Below are 15,621 nucleotides of genomic sequence, written 5' to 3'. Positions count from 1 at the left end.
GAGAGTACCATAGACGGCAAGGAGATGAAACCAGTTAATCCTAAAGGAAATCAACCCTGAATATACACTGGAACGACTGATGCTGAAGCAGAAACTCCAATACTTTGGCCACCTGACGTAAAGAGCTGACTCACTGGAAAAGACTCCGATGCTGGGAAAGATTGAAGGCAAAAGGAGAAGGAGTGGCAGAGGAAGAGATGGTTAGATAGTGTCATTAATTGAATGGACATGAATTTGAGCAAACTCCAGGAGATAATGGAGGACAGAGGAGCCTAGCAGGCTATGTAGTTCATGAAATCGAAAAGAGTCAGACACAATTCAGCAACTGAACAACAAGAGACATCAGTGGTCTGCTAAGCATCAGCGGAGGCTATGAAATCACATTATGAGATGTGATCATTCCACAGTGCAGAGCTCCCAAATTCAAACCCCCAGTTACCTGAGAACTTCACTTTGCCCAGGATGTGGTAGATGTTTCCAGAGAATGGACTCGGCTTGATGGAGGACTGAATTGCTGGTGGAGGAATAGGACAGGGATGTTACTTATCTGGGGGCAGAGACCAAGGCCAGGGCAGCACAGCTGGGAGGGTTAGGCACTAGGAAAGGCGCCTCCTCTAGGGTTCACAGGTACTCATACCAGTTCCTCCCCCAGTGGCTCTGCCACTGTCCTCAGGGGATGGGATGCCTGGGTCCTCAAATTCCTCTGCCTCCTTTCAGACCCAAATGGTGAGAAGAGACAGCACACTGAATATCAAAATGGTGCCAGGAAGTGGGGACAACTCTGGGGCACTCTTTTACCAGTGCTGGGACATGTTCCAGTCAAGGCTTACCTTTACACTTGGCCACAAAGCGAGTCTTCTCCAAGGGACGACCAAACCATACACAGATCTGAACCATCAATGGAAAGACTGATCCAGCATCAAATTTACCTTCATACCTTAAAAGGTTTAAAAAATTATAAATATAAGTAATTGGGGCTTTGAGTGTTATTATATACTACATTCGATAGAACAATGTATTATCGTATTTGAATTCTCCCTTACTCATATGCCATTTTGTGTACAAAACACCTATTTGAAAGCATTTATGTCTCTTTCATTGTGAATTGGAAAGCATGTTTGCCCCTTCAGAGAAGGAAGAGCGGACTAGCAATTTCTTTGGACTAGCAATTTCTTCAAGTCAAAGACCTCTTCTACTTTTGAAGCTTTCAAGTATCCCAGCTGGGATTAGGGGTCCCTCCTCATACCCTTTGGCTCTTACTCAGGATCCCCTCCCACTTTCTTCCGGGCTCCCACTATGCCAATTCCAGTTGAGCTATTTCAAATCCTAAAGGATGATGCTATGAAAGTGTTGTACTCAATATGCCAGCAAATACGAAAAATTCAGCAGTGGCCACAGGACTAGAAAAGGTTAGTTTTCATCCCAATTCCGAAGAAGGGCAATGCCAAAGAATGCTCAAACTACCGCACAATTGCACTCATTTCACATGCTAGTAAAGTAATGCTCAAAATTCTCCAAGCGAGGCTTCAACAGTACATGAACTGAGAACTTCCAGATATTCAAGCTGGATTTAGAAAAGGCAGAGGAACCAGAAATCAAATAGCCAATATCCACTGGATCATAGAAAAAGCAAGAGAATTCCAGAAACACATCTACTTCTGCTTCATTGACTATGCTAAAGCTTTTGACTGTGTGAATTACAAAACTGTGGAAAATTCTTAGAGATGGGACTATCAGACCACCTTACCTGCCTCCTGCAAAACCTGTATGTAGGTCAAGAAGCAACAGTTACAGCCAGACATGGAACAACGGACTAGTTCAAAATTGGGAAAGAGTACATCAAGGCTGAATATTGTCACCCTGCTTATTTAACTTATATGCAGAGGACATCACGAGAGACGCACGCTGGATGAAGCACAAGCTGGAATCAAGATTGCCAGGAGAAATATCAATAACCTCAGATATGCATACGACACCACCCTTATGGCAGAAAGCAAAGAGGGACGAAAGAGCCTCTTGATGAAGGTGAAAGAGTAGGGTGAAAAAGCTGGCTTTAAACTCAACATTCAAAAAACTAAGATCATGGCATCCAGTCTCATCACTTCAAGGCAAATAGATGGGTTAACAATGGAAACAGTGAAAGACCTTATTTTCTTGAGCTCTAAAATCACTGCAGATGGTGACTGCAGCTACAAAATTAAAAGACGCTTACTCCTTGGAAGAAAAGCTATGATAAACCTAGACTGCGTATTAAAAAGCAGAGACATTACTTTGTCAACAAAGGTCCGTCTAGTCAAGCGATGGTTTTTCCAATAGTCATGTATGCATATGAGAGTTGGACCATAAAGAACACTGAGCATTGAAGAATTGATGGTTTTGAGCTGTGGTGTTGCAGAAGACTCTTGAGAGATCCTTGGACAGAAAGATCAAATCAGTCAATCCTAAAGGAAATAAATCCTGAATATTCATTATAAGGATCGATGCTGAAGCTGAAGTTTCAGTACTTCGGCCACCTGATGCGAAGAGCCAACTCAGTGGAAAAGACCCTGATGCTGGGAAAGATTGAAGGCAGGACAGGAAGGGGATGACAGAGGATGAGATGGTTGGATGGCATCACTGACTCAATGGACAGGAGTTTGATCTAGCTCCAGGAGATAGTGAAGGACAGGGAAGCCTGGCATGCTGTAGTCCATGGGGTCACAAAGAGTTGGACATGACTGAGTGACTGAACAATGACAACAACAACTGTTCTTTAAAATCTAAACAAGCCTCCCAAATACTATATTAACCTTTTGTCACATCTGATGCAAACACTTTCCTCTAGTCTACTGTATTTTCTGATTAGTCTTCTTTGTTTCAAAATTGCACTGCAGTTTTGAATTTTATACTGTTGAAAGTAGCTCACTTTTTGCTATTTCTTAAAAGCAAGGTGGTGGTATAACAGTTTTTGAAGACTGTTATCTGGAGACCATGGGCTTCTCAGGCTTCCATGTTCAGAGTTGCATCCTTAGGAGAATTTGGAGGGGCCAAGGGAAGAGTACAAGGTTTCCTTCCAGACTAGGAACAAGCTGTTCTACCAGGGGAGGTAGGTGTGGGGTCAATGACAACAGAGGGCTGTGAGAGAGGAATGGCTGAGACTCTGCACATCACAAAGCTGAGTACATCCTACAGCTAATAAAGCCTGTTCACTCTGAGGTGATGGCCCTCATCCAAGGACAGAGGGGAGTTATGTATAGGGATGCACAGAAGTCTGATGATGGTGATCTTGATAAAAGAATAATTTATCTGAATGCTTGGAGAAGGGCATGGCAGCCCACTCCAGTGTTCTTGCTTGGAGAATTCCATGGACAGAGAAACCTGGTGGGTTACAGTCCACCAGGGGTTGCAAAGACTCGGACACGACTGACTGACTAACGCGCGCGCACGCGCGCGCGCACACACACACACACACACACACACACAGAAAAGCGCGTGCACTTCCTGAGGCACCAAGAAGAGATGGCAGACGTCTCAGGACTAGGCCCAGAGGCCTAGTTCTGGCAGCACAAAGGTCAGCAGCTGCAGCCACTCTAGAGAAGTTTCACCCCAGAAGCTCTCTCTTTTTTTTTTTTAGCTAAGATATTACTGTCTTGTTTTGGCATAAGGAATGATCTACTTACCCACTATTTAATTATGATGTGACTCAAACCAGAGGTTCCTTTTAAGAATAAGCATGAAAACCTTCAATTTTACATATCGACCTGTGTTTTAAAATAAAATAGTACTGACTGTACTATTTTAAAAAACAGTACTCATGGCTGAGGGGTAAGGATAATAAAGAGATGGCTGAGAGAAATGAGTAAGGATTATAGAGATGATTCAGACCAACATGAGGGATCGATTTTGGCTTGCCTTGAACCTTCAACACAGCAAAACTAGTTATCCTTTCCATACAGGGACAAGTACAACATGGCAGATAAGAGTACAGGCTCTGCTGTACAGCAGAAATTAACATAACTTTGTAAATCTATTACACTTAAAAAAAAAAAAAAGAGAGCACAGGCTCTGAAGCCACACAACCTGAATCTGAAACCCAACTCTTTGATCTACTAGCTGTGTGACTTTGGACAGGACATTTAACTCCTGGCTGCCTCAGTTACCTTATCTCTAAAATGAAGAAACTAATGTAATCTACTTTGGGGCCTGGTTTGAGGATTAATGAGATAACACAGGCTGAACTCTTCAGAGTGGCACTGTGAACAGAACTTTCTGTGATGAAGGAAATGTACTGTCCCACAGTAGCTGCTAGTTATAGTTAAGCACATGAAAAGGATCTTGTGTGACTAAAGACTAAATTCTAAATTTTACCTAATTTTTATTAATATATATTTAATTTTATTAAGTAGTCACATGTGGCTAGTGGCTGCTTTACTGGAGAGCAAAGTCTTAGAACAATGTGTAGCACAGAGTAAGTGCTCAAGTGATGCTGGAAATATGACGACAGTACACTTCACACTCTCTTTTCTCCTCTGCTCCCCTGAATCGGGAGGACAGGTTTAGGCTGGGAGGCCACCTGCAGAGAAGAAAACATCCTCTGGGCCACAACAGCAGGCAACCTATCTGTCAGATGGGAACCCCAGAGGACTGACTATTCTCAGGAGTGACTCTTTCACTCAGAAGGGTTGTAACTCCTTGGTTCCATGCCAGCTGCCTCACTCTTACTAGAAGCTAGAGGAAACAAAGGACGTTGCTGTGCTTAGTGCTCACAAGATGACTCCTTAAGTCAGCAAGGGTCTCAATTTGAGACCGAGATGTGGATCACTGGGATTCTAACAAGGCCAGTAGCTACTGGGACTTCAGGCCATTGCAGCTGCCATCGTCACCCTCCCAGAGCACACCTGGTATTTTCACTTTTTCTTTTACTTTCCTGTAAATAAACAAATCATTTAGTTTACAAAGAAATCTTAGCTATTTTTCAATGATAATACTTGCCAGCCAGGGTACATTAAATATCGAGATCGTAGCATCTGAGGACTTGAAAAACTGTTCTCTGAGAGAATCAGTTCAATGTCTTCATTCCTTTAAAAACATACAGAAAACCCAGGTTAGTCAGAACTATCAAACTTAACCTGCACATTTTCCTTCCCTTCCACACCCCTGTATACACATACAAGTACATACATATACACTTTTTTTTGTTATTTCACCCTTATATACTTTAATATGTATCTCTGGAAACAAGCACATTCTCACCAATTCTCACCTAAGGAATTTAATATGGAGGACCAGCAGCCTTGGTATCTCCTGGGAGCTTGCTGGAAATGCAGGATATCTAGACTACTCCAGATCTACTAAATCAGGACCCTCATTTTAATAAGATCCCCAAGAGGTTCATATGCATGTTAAAGTTGGAAACTATTGATCTAATACTATACATCCATTTTCAAATTTCTCCCTTTAGTGGGGACAGGGCACTCAGGGTCCAATCAAGGATCGCTCATTGAATTTATAATTTTAATTTTCCTTCAATCTGGAAAAAATACCTCCAACTTTTTGTTTCTCAAGGAATTGACAATTTTGAAGAGCACACGGTCAGCTGTCTTGTGTCTCACAACCTGGATTTGTCTGGCTGATCCTCATGATTAGATTCAGTTAAACACTTATGGAAAGAGTAATGGCCGAGTGATGTGTTCCTCCCACAGTGTCATGTGAAGGAAGCACATGACTCACTTGGTTCCATTAGTGGTCTTGCTAAGTTTAATATTTTGGTCAATGTCATGTCTTCTAAATTAGACCTCTTCACTGAGAAGGTCTTTGGAAGCAGTAAATAAGTCTATGGAGTGACAAATACTTTCAGTCAAGTGAATATCCTTTTCCTCAACAATCTGTCATCCACTACTTTTAGCATCCACTGATAATTCTTGCCTAAATCAAGTTATTATATGAAAGGTTACAAAATGGTGTCTTTCCAGTTCTATAAATTCTTATTTGTTAGCTAACATTCTTCTATAGAGAAGAGCTTTACTGTTCTGTCCCCCTCCCTTTTTAATTTTTTTAATATCACCATAGACTCATTTTATTCCATGTGCTATATCCATTAGTATCACAGTTCTCTCATACCACAACTCAAGTTGTCCCAAACTTAAATGGGAGCTTCTTAAGCTAGCTTCCGTATCCTTTTGAAATATCTCCACTAATTGTTGAATACTTCCCTGCCTTTCTGGCATAAAATGCACTAGGCTCACATTGTACTTTCACTGCCTAAACTGCAATCAACTAATTCTCCAAAGAGACCAGATACCTTTAGTAGGGATTGGTACTTAGAAATTAAGATCTAGAGGTAAAGGTAATGGCACCCCACTCCAGTACTCTTGCCTGGAAAATCCCATGGACGGAGGAGCCTGGTGGGCTGCAGTCCATGGGGTTGCTAAGAGTCGGGCATGACTGAGCAACTTCGCTTTCACTTTTCACTTTCATACATTGGAGAAAGAAATGGCAACCCACTCCAGTATTCTTGCCTGGAGAATCCCAAGGACAGAGGAGCCTGGTGGGCTGCCGTCTATGGGGTCGCACAGAGTTGGACACGACTGAAGCGACTTAGCAGCAGCAGCAGTAAAGGTATTAATTGCGACTGTGGTATTATTTTTGGTCCCTTTTAATGGAAAGAGGGAATACACATTTTTTTGAACTAATGAATTTATATTGAGTCTCCCTATTCAACTCCAATATCTGCAGGGTTTTTCCTTACCTTTCCATTTCATATTTATAATCTGCCTTCCCTAATGTTCAGTGATGTTGTTTGGAATTCGGGTTCCAACAGAGGATTATGTTCAAAACTTACTTGAATTATTTTGTGTGTGTATGGGTGTTATTACTTTGATATACAGATAGATTCACTTTTTGTATTTTTTCCTCCTTGTTGACCTAACTTTTGAATATGTAAAATATCTGCAATGCTCAAAGGTCGAAACTATATAAAAAGTATACAACTCTTAGTATCGTTACATAAAAAGTCACTAATTTTCTATTTTTAGGTTGTAACTAGAACCCAACTCTACAAATTAAAAGATATAATTTCCCTATGTTTTTATGCTACTTCTCTCATATCTTAACATAAAGAACACTGAGAGAGTCTTGACTTGAATCCTTTAATGAATGAGAATGAGAATGCATCAAAAACAAAACATCTCAAAACAGTACAGGATACTGACATGTGGGAATCCTCTTGGTGATTTCTATACAGCATCAAAAGCACTTGTTCAAGACCTGGCTTCTGTAAATGCTCAGGTCTTAGATACAGTGGAAAGAGCCAATGGGTCACAAACAGAATGCTGTATTTGAGAAAGTGGTTGGTCCTACAGAGGGAAGTGACTGTTAAGTTTACCTGGTGACAATCCCATTTTCTGCAAGAATGAAGGATGCAGAAGGATTAGCAGCTCGGATGAGGCTCTGCAGCTGAACAAGGAGAGGGTGCCTCTGCTCCATAGTGTGACTGGTGAATACCACATTGCTAACCAGGCCTGGGGGATAAAATCAAAAACAGTTCAGCCTTCAGAGTTCTGACTGGGGCTGAGGATTTGCACAAATGTGAGCCCTTGGCTCCCTCGCCTGATATCCCTTTTAGCAGCCCCTCATGTAGACACCCCTGCCCCTCAATACTGATACAACAGCCATCATTCCGTTCTTTCTGCAGCCTCTGGAAGTGAATGGCCTCAGCTCTGCAGCTGCCCCTCTTCCTAACCTCCTCTGTCTTCTTAGTTTCACTTTGATACCTGGAGCTTTTTCATCAAATGGCCCTTTCCGTATCCCATGAACTTCCTTAGAACTGCTGCCAATGACTTTCACCAGTTCAGAACACAGACATTTACCAACACAAACCATATGTCAGGTGCTAATCATTCTTAAAGAGTGCACAGTCAAGAAGGCTCACCCATGGACTTACAATTACAAGGTAAGTTCTAACAAAGATATTTACAGAGTGACACAGTAAGGAAGGGTGGCCCATATAAAGAGATGCTGTGGAGTGGGCCACAATCACTCCCATACTTCTGTGAAAATACAGAAGTAAAATCCATGACACTATGACACTACTGATAATCTGGAAATCAGAGAATTTAATCACATCCCAGCATGCCAACACAATTATAATATCTCTTCGTATTTATTCTAGATGGCTATGATCATTGTATACACACCACTTCTGCTATAATGTCACCTGCATTTGTATGATTCAACCATTTTTATTGACAATAATGTGAGCATTTCAAACATATACAAAAATAGAAAAAAAATAGTGTAATGAATGCCCATGTGCCCATCACCTGGCTTCAAGAATTACCAACATTTGTCTAATTGTATTTCTTCTATATCATACTCCCTCCCACCTTTTCGGCTTTCCTTGCCTTCCCCAGGGGATGATTTTGAGGCTAATAACAGACGTCCTATTATTGAATCCAAAATATTTCAGTATGTATTACCATAAGATAAGGACTCTTTAAAAAAATGAATGGGGCTTCCCTGGTGGTCCAGTGGCTGAGAGTCTGCCTGCTAGTGCAAGGGACACAGGTTCAATCCTTCCTCCAGGAAGATCCTCATGCTGCAGGGCAGCAAAGGCCACGCACCACAACTACTGAGCCTGTGTTCCAGAGCTCGCAAGCTGCAATTACTGAGCCCACTTGCTGCAACTACTAAACCAGCACACCTAGAGCCAGTGCTTTACAACAAGAGAAGCCAGTGCAATGAGAAGCCCATCCACCACAATGAAGAGGAGCCCCTGCTCTATGCAACTAGAGAAAGCCCATGGGCAGCAACAGAGACCCAGCACAGCCATAAGTAAATACATAAATCTTGGAAAAAAAAAAAAAAAGAATGATTAAGCAATAAATTCTTAATATAAAATATCTAGTCCACATTAAAATTTTTCTGACTCAAGAATATTTTCTTAGAGTTAATTGTTTGGAATGAGGAACCAAAGCCCCTATATTATATTTCATTGATATATCACATAATTTGCTTTCAATCTATAGTTTCTTCTTATTTCTCTGTGATTTATTTGTTGAAGAACTGCTTCTTGTATATTTCTTGTAGTCTAGATTTTGCTAATAGAATCTCCATAGTGTTCTTTTATTTTTTTTTCCATAGTGTTCTTTAGCAGGCTAGATACTGTTTTACAGCTTCAATTTTTTTTAAAAAAAGTTCTTGTTCTTTTTCAAACTTAAGTTGAATGCTTAATTTGTTATTTTAAAAAGCCACAATAAGATAGCACCTTACACCTGTTAGAATGGCTATGTTTTTCAAAAAGACAAGAAATAACAAAAGTTGGTGAGGATGTGGAGAGAAGGGAAACTTGTGCCCTGTTGTCGGGAATGTAAACGCTATAGTGGTACAGCTACTATGAAAAATAGGATGAAGAGTCCTCAAAAAATTAAAAATAAAACCACCACATGATCTAACAATTCCACTTCTGGGCTTATATCAGAAAGAAATGAAATCACTATCTTGAAGAGCTATTTGCACATCCATGTTCACTGCAGCATTATTCACAATAGCCAAGCTATAGAAACAACCAACAACCTAAGTGTCCATTAGTGGATGAAGAAGATAAAAGCTATATTGTCACCTGTATATATATATTGTCAGCTGTATATTGTCACCCTGCTTATTTAACTTATATGCAGAGTAAATCATGCAAAATGAGGGGCCGGATGAAGCACAAGCTGGAATCAAGATACCTGGAAGAAATATCAACAACCTCAAATATTCAGATTATACCACACTAATGGCAGAAGGCAAAGAGGAAGTAAGGAACTTCTTGATGAACGTGAAAGAAGAAAGTGAAAAAGCTGGCATAAGACTTCAACATACAAAAAACTAAGATTATGGCCTCCCTTAGAGGAGGGGTAGCCATGGAAGAGATAGATAGCATCACCAACTCAATGGACATGAACCTGAACAAACCCCAGGAGACAGTAAAGGACAGGGGTGCCTAGTGTGCTGCAGCCCTTCGGGTAGCAAAGAGTCACACAAGACCTAGCAACTGAACAACAATAACAAATTCAACTCGGCTGTTATTAACATCACCTCTTTTTGTTTGCATTCGTCTGTCATATCTTTGCCCATTCTTTTATCACCATCCGTAGTTTTAGATGATCTTGTGTACAACATCATATAATTTAGATTTGATTTTTTGGTTTAACCTGAGATAATTTTTCTTTTGATAGGTGTTTAACCCACTTATAGAGAAGGAAATGGCAACCCACTCCAGTATTCTTGCCTGGAGAATTCCATAGACAGAGAGGAGCCTGGTGGGCCACGGTCCATGGGGTCACAAAAAGTTGGACATGACTGAGTGCACAGCACATCCCACTTAATATTTAATGGTACTTTGGTTCTATCACCTTGTTTATGTTGAATTCTGTTCAACATAAAAAACATTTTTTTAAACCTTTACCAGTATGATTCTACATCGTTTTCTGCATTCCTTCTGATAAGTTTAGTCTGTTTTAAGTTCTTACGATAGCTATCCTGTCACCTTTAAACAATATCTTTTGAGTTTTCCTCATGAGACAGGGAAGTTCATATACCTTTAAATTCATCCCATTTCTCCACTATCACATTCTGGCTGGTTATATTAATAATTTTATAGTTTCTCCAAGTAGATATTTTTATACCTTTAAAGAGTATAAATACTCTTTATAACTTGATTTAACAGCTTTAAAATTTACTGATCTCCCACTTGAGAAAATGTACAGATAATCTCTTTCTCTCTTACTGCTTCCTAATATTTTATTAAATATGAGTTCATTTATAGGTTTTTGAGATTTTCAACATTTATATTCTATTTTTTAATAGCATTCTCATAGATGTTGTAATTAGTCTTGTATCTAAAAAGATTTAACGCTCATCATTAATCTTTTCACTAACAGAGACTAGTTTTATAAATAATTAGTTCATAATGTCTCTAAGGAGAAGGCAGTGGCACCCCACTCCAGTACTCTTGCCTGGAAAATCCCATGGATGGAGGAGCCTGGTAGGCTGCAGTTCATGGGGTCGCTAAGAGTCGGACACAACTGAGCGACTTCACTTTCATTTTTCACTTCCATGCATTGGAGAAAGAAATGGCAACCCACTCCAGTATTCTTGCCTGGAGAATCCCGGGGACGGGGTAGCCTGGCGGGCTGCGGTCTATGAGGTCGCACAGAGTCAGACACGACTGAAGCGACGCAGCAGCAGCAATGTCTCTAAGTTGTAAGACTTCAGCTTTCCTAAATAACCGTGTAACTAGGACTCTGAATAATAAGATTCAGTACAGAGGACTCTTACTAATACTATTTACTTCAATAAAGTGTTTGGTTTTTTTTAAAAATTAGCTATACTTAGTTTCTGAGGGCAAAAGTCATAATGTATGGAAGAGTTCACAAGAGAAAACAAATTCCCTTTCTCCCCAGCTACCTACTACCTTTTCCTGAAGACAACCACATTTATCAGAGTCTTCTTCCAGATATATGCTGAATTATACAAGCAAATGTGTATACATACATTTCCCCCATGATTAGTGGCATATTATACTACTCTGTACTTTGTTCACTAGCCTACTTCTTCTTTAAGATCTTCTCTAATACCTTACCAGTCCAATCCACCCCTCATGCCACCCTGCTGTCTCCCTTTCTCTAAACTTAGGAGAGCTCCTTTGAATAACATGGGCAATGCTTAAAATATGATTTATATTTTTATTTATCTTCTTATTTGTAAAAAAAGACAGTATAAAGATGAAAGCATGAATTTTAGAGTCAAGAAAATCTGAGTTTGAATTCTGGGTTCTACTAATTATTCATAGGTAACATTAGGCAAGCTGCTCAACTTTCTCTCTGAGCCCTAAATCCTCCTCTGTTAGATGGGAACATGCACCTCCAGGTTAGCAGTGAAATGCTTATCACAGGCTACAGAAAGAAAGAACTCATTAAATGTAACCTGACACTACTACTAGCACCATCATCTACATCAAGGAGACTGGACTGATCCATTCCTCAGACGGACAGGGATGGCTGCTGCACGTGGACCTTAGTTAGCCACAGCAACACACAGGAAGCTAAGTCACGTGACTCTCACCAGCCTAGATTACTGAGCCCATGGTTTAGATGAGTGGCTATCACTAGTTTGAAAGCAGCTTCCAGGACCCCTGGCCTTGGCCTTTGCCTCTGGTCTGGGGCAGAAGTCAGTGATACTTCCTCTCACCAATCATACTTAAAAAGTGTTCCCAAACTCTAAAGATTGACTCTAACCTCATAACCATATTCCATTCACAACCAGGGAGCAGGGGTTAGGAGATTCATGTCAATGGTCATGTGTTACGATGGGGACAAGGCATACACAAAGGGTATGTTGTCATTGTTCAGTTGCTAAATCATATCCATCTTTTTGTGACTCCATGGACTGCAGCATGCCAGGCTTTCCTGTCCATCACCATCTCCCAGAGTTTGCTCAAACTCATGTCCATTGAATTGATGATGCCATGAAACCATCTCATCCTCTGTTGTCCCCTTCTGCTCTTGCCTTCAATCTTTCCCAGCATCATTGAGTTGACTCTTCACAGCAGGTGGCCAAAGTACTGGAGCTTCAGTTTCAGCATCAGTCCTTCCAATGAATATTCAGGGTCGATTTCCTTTAGGACTGACTGGGTTGGATGTCTTCACAGTCCAACGGACTGTCAAGATCTTTTCCAGCACCACAATTAGAAAAACATCAATTCTTTGGCATTCAGCCTTCTGTATAGTCCAACTCTCACATCCATACATGACTGCTGGAAAAACCATAGCTTTGACTATATAGACCTTTGTTGGCAGAGTGATGTCTCTACTTTTTAAAACGTGATCTGGGTTTGTCATAGCTTTCTTTCCTAGGAGTAAGCATCTTTTAATTTCATGGCTGCAGTCACCATCCACAATGATTTTGAAAAATAAAAATTTTTCCCCAAAATAAAATCTGTCACTCTTTCCACTTTTTCTCTTTCTATTTGTCACAATCTTGATTTTTTTTCAACTGTTGAGTTTCAAGCCAGCTTTTTCATTCTCCTCTTTCACCCTTATCAAGAGGCTCTTTAGTTCCTCTTTATTTTCTGCCATTAAAATGGTATCATCTTCATAGCTGAGGCTGTTGATATTTTTCCCAGCAATCTTGATGCTAGTTTGTGATTCATCCAGCCCGGCATTTAGCATGATGTACACAAAAGGTATACAATATGTCTAAGATTGTAAATGTCAGGAAGTAAGGCTTGACTGCTGAGTACAGAATCTGCTTCCTGGGTGTTTAACAAGCTGTTTGGGAATCTATTGGCTTTTTGGTTCAGAGACATGAGTCCTGCTCTTCTCAAGTATCTGTTAGTGCTCCACAGCAAGTCAATCAGCCTTAGGCAAATACAGCCCATCTGCCTCTGCAGAGTGCTTGAGAGACCTATGAGGATTCAAAGGTGAGTTTTCTCTGTGGCTTCCCCTGACATTCAAGTGGTCACTTGGTAAGGGCACAATGACTGCTGAATTCCCCAAACCTGGGCCATAGTCCATCCTCCACTCTCAGTCCCTGCTACCATTTGCCTAGTTTAGACCACTGCTCTTTACTAGCTCTGTGCTCATTCTCTCCACTTCCAGGCTTCCTTTACTACAATTCATTCTTTCTCCTGTAGTCAAAGTAATCTTTCAAAAACATAAATCTGATCAAATCATTTCCCCACTTAACACATTTACAGCATCCCAATTACTTGTAGGCTGATATCTAAACTTTTTGGCCAGTCTGACCTACCCGCATGCTGCACTTCTTCAAGGCTCTAGTCACCATCAGGTCTTCTTTCCTGCTGTTTCTTCTGTCTGGAACTATCTTTTCCCTCCTTTCTTTTTTGAAGGACCAACTCCTACTTCAGGTTGTAGACAATTTAAACAGCATCCTTCCAGAAGACTTCCCTAATCCCTTAGGACTGGGTTAGAGAAGGTATAGGATAAAGATTTGCTGAACAGATGAATAAATGAACTAAGTATAATAAAAGGCATGTGCAACCTGACCTCTGAGGCAGCTGCCTAAACAACTAAGCTGTGGGTACCCACATGCCAAAAATTTTCCCACTTGCAAATCTGAGCAAGTATCATTCATCAGACAGCCATTTTAAAAGGTAGCTAAGATTAGATATACATATTTTGGTGCAAAATTCATTAAGGTATGAAAGGGTTCAGTATAAAGTTTCTTCTTCCCTTCTCTGGCACCCTGAACCTTACTTCTCCCCAGAGGCAACCACTAATAAGCGGATTTGGGGTATGTCTCCTCAGATGGTCTATGCATATACAAGTATACACGAATATACAAAACTGTATTTTCTTAACAACTTCTTCCACACTTACAACTTCTATCTCCTAGGTTTTCATGTATGGCTTAGATATGGTAATAGCATAAGACTTAGAAATTCAAATGTAGAATATGTCTACTTTTTGTTTATTCAGTTTTAAAAAGGCTGCTCATATGGCTTCCTTGTCATAAGCTTTAACATTAAGATGGACCATCTGCAGTCAGAGTGTCAGAGAAGCCTCCTAAGAAAGGTGACACTGGCAGTGCCTGTGCTTCCATTCCCATTAAAAAGGTCACTTTGGAGGCTGCGAGCAGGCAATGAGGACAGTCTGGTGAGCTTACTGCCAGAACCCCATGTCCTGGTGCAGCTACAGGAAGTGGCTGGGGCCTCTGGAAACTAAGTAAGACAAGACTAGGCAGCCAGGCCCAGAATGTGGCACAGTGGGGAAGTAGGTAGGGTTCTAGAAGGGTCAGCACATTCCAGAGAGGGCAGTTATGAGAGCCAGCTCCTGCAAGGGTCCATGAAAGTCCCAGGGTGAAGACAAGAATAGCTGTGGTGTATCTTGCAGTGAGGAGCCAGGAAAGGCCGAGAGATCTCTGCAAAGGCCCTTGGATTCTATTTAGTATCTTCTTGGGCAAAAGAAACTGAAGAGTCAGTCTACTGCAAACATGCCAACCTGAGCGGCATGCACCAGAATCACAAGCACAGGCTTGGCCTGCCTGAGAAAAAGTTAGGGTCTGAGTCTCTGACAGACACCTTCTCAAAGTCCTGTTTCCCCATTAGTATCATGTAGACAAACCCTGTGGGCTTTGGATTCTAGGTCAGGAATTGGACATAGAAAAGGGGCTTTGCTTTATGGAGAAACAAGCAAAAGGATTATCCCCAGCATTCCTTAGGCCAGCTATGCAAACTGCTACCTGCCAAGAGGAAATGCCATCATTAAGGCAAGGTACAGCAGTTATCTGGAGCACAAGGTGAAGAGGCCATTGTGGGCAGTTTCATCCTGCTTGGGCCATACTCCTGCTATGTACAAAGGAATGGATACTCTGATTTAGCCAATGCCTCACAAGTCTGGGCTGTGAGTGAGCAGGCAGCCTGGCCTGGCCCATTCCCAAAAGGGGAGAAACATCTCTGAGGTCTGTTTGACCATCTCAGTCTGGCTAAAGGCTTCCAGCAGCCTAGAAGAAATCAAACCTCAAAAATCTATAGATATTTCTTTTTTGATAATTTTTTAATTATTAAATTGTAGTATAGAAGATTTACAATATTATACTAGTTTCACGTATACAGCACAGTGATTCAGTATTTTTACA

The 15,621-nt window shown here is 40.9% G+C and overlaps 1 protein-coding gene across 3 annotated transcripts in view; it reads right to left on the bottom strand.

The window, feature by feature from the left end:
• LOC104986061 (chromosome unknown open reading frame, human C20orf194) overlaps positions 1–15,621 on the bottom strand; it is a 171,685-nt gene that overhangs the window by 8,533 nt on the left and 147,531 nt on the right. For 2 of the 3 annotated variants that reach the window (XM_010836482.1, XM_010836483.1), the window contains 4 exons: positions 7,364–7,499; positions 4,972–5,058; positions 831–937; positions 440–514 (listed from right to left, as the gene is read on the bottom strand). In XM_010836482.1, the coding sequence (XP_010834784.1) occupies positions 440–514; positions 831–937; positions 4,972–5,058; positions 7,364–7,499 (405 nt within the window). Of the gene's footprint in view, positions 1–439; positions 515–637; positions 711–830; positions 938–4,971; positions 5,059–7,363; positions 7,500–15,621 lie in introns of those variants that run through there. The other variant, XR_824995.1, reaches the window with a different exon arrangement.

The sequence above is a fragment of the Bison bison genome, unplaced genomic scaffold, assembly GCF_000754665.1.
Source record: "Bison bison bison isolate TAMUID 2011002044 unplaced genomic scaffold, Bison_UMD1.0 scf7180017864063, whole genome shotgun sequence".
NCBI classification, from domain to species: domain Eukaryota; kingdom Metazoa; phylum Chordata; class Mammalia; order Artiodactyla; family Bovidae; genus Bison; species Bison bison.
This window is presented reverse-complemented; position numbering and strand designations above follow the sequence as displayed.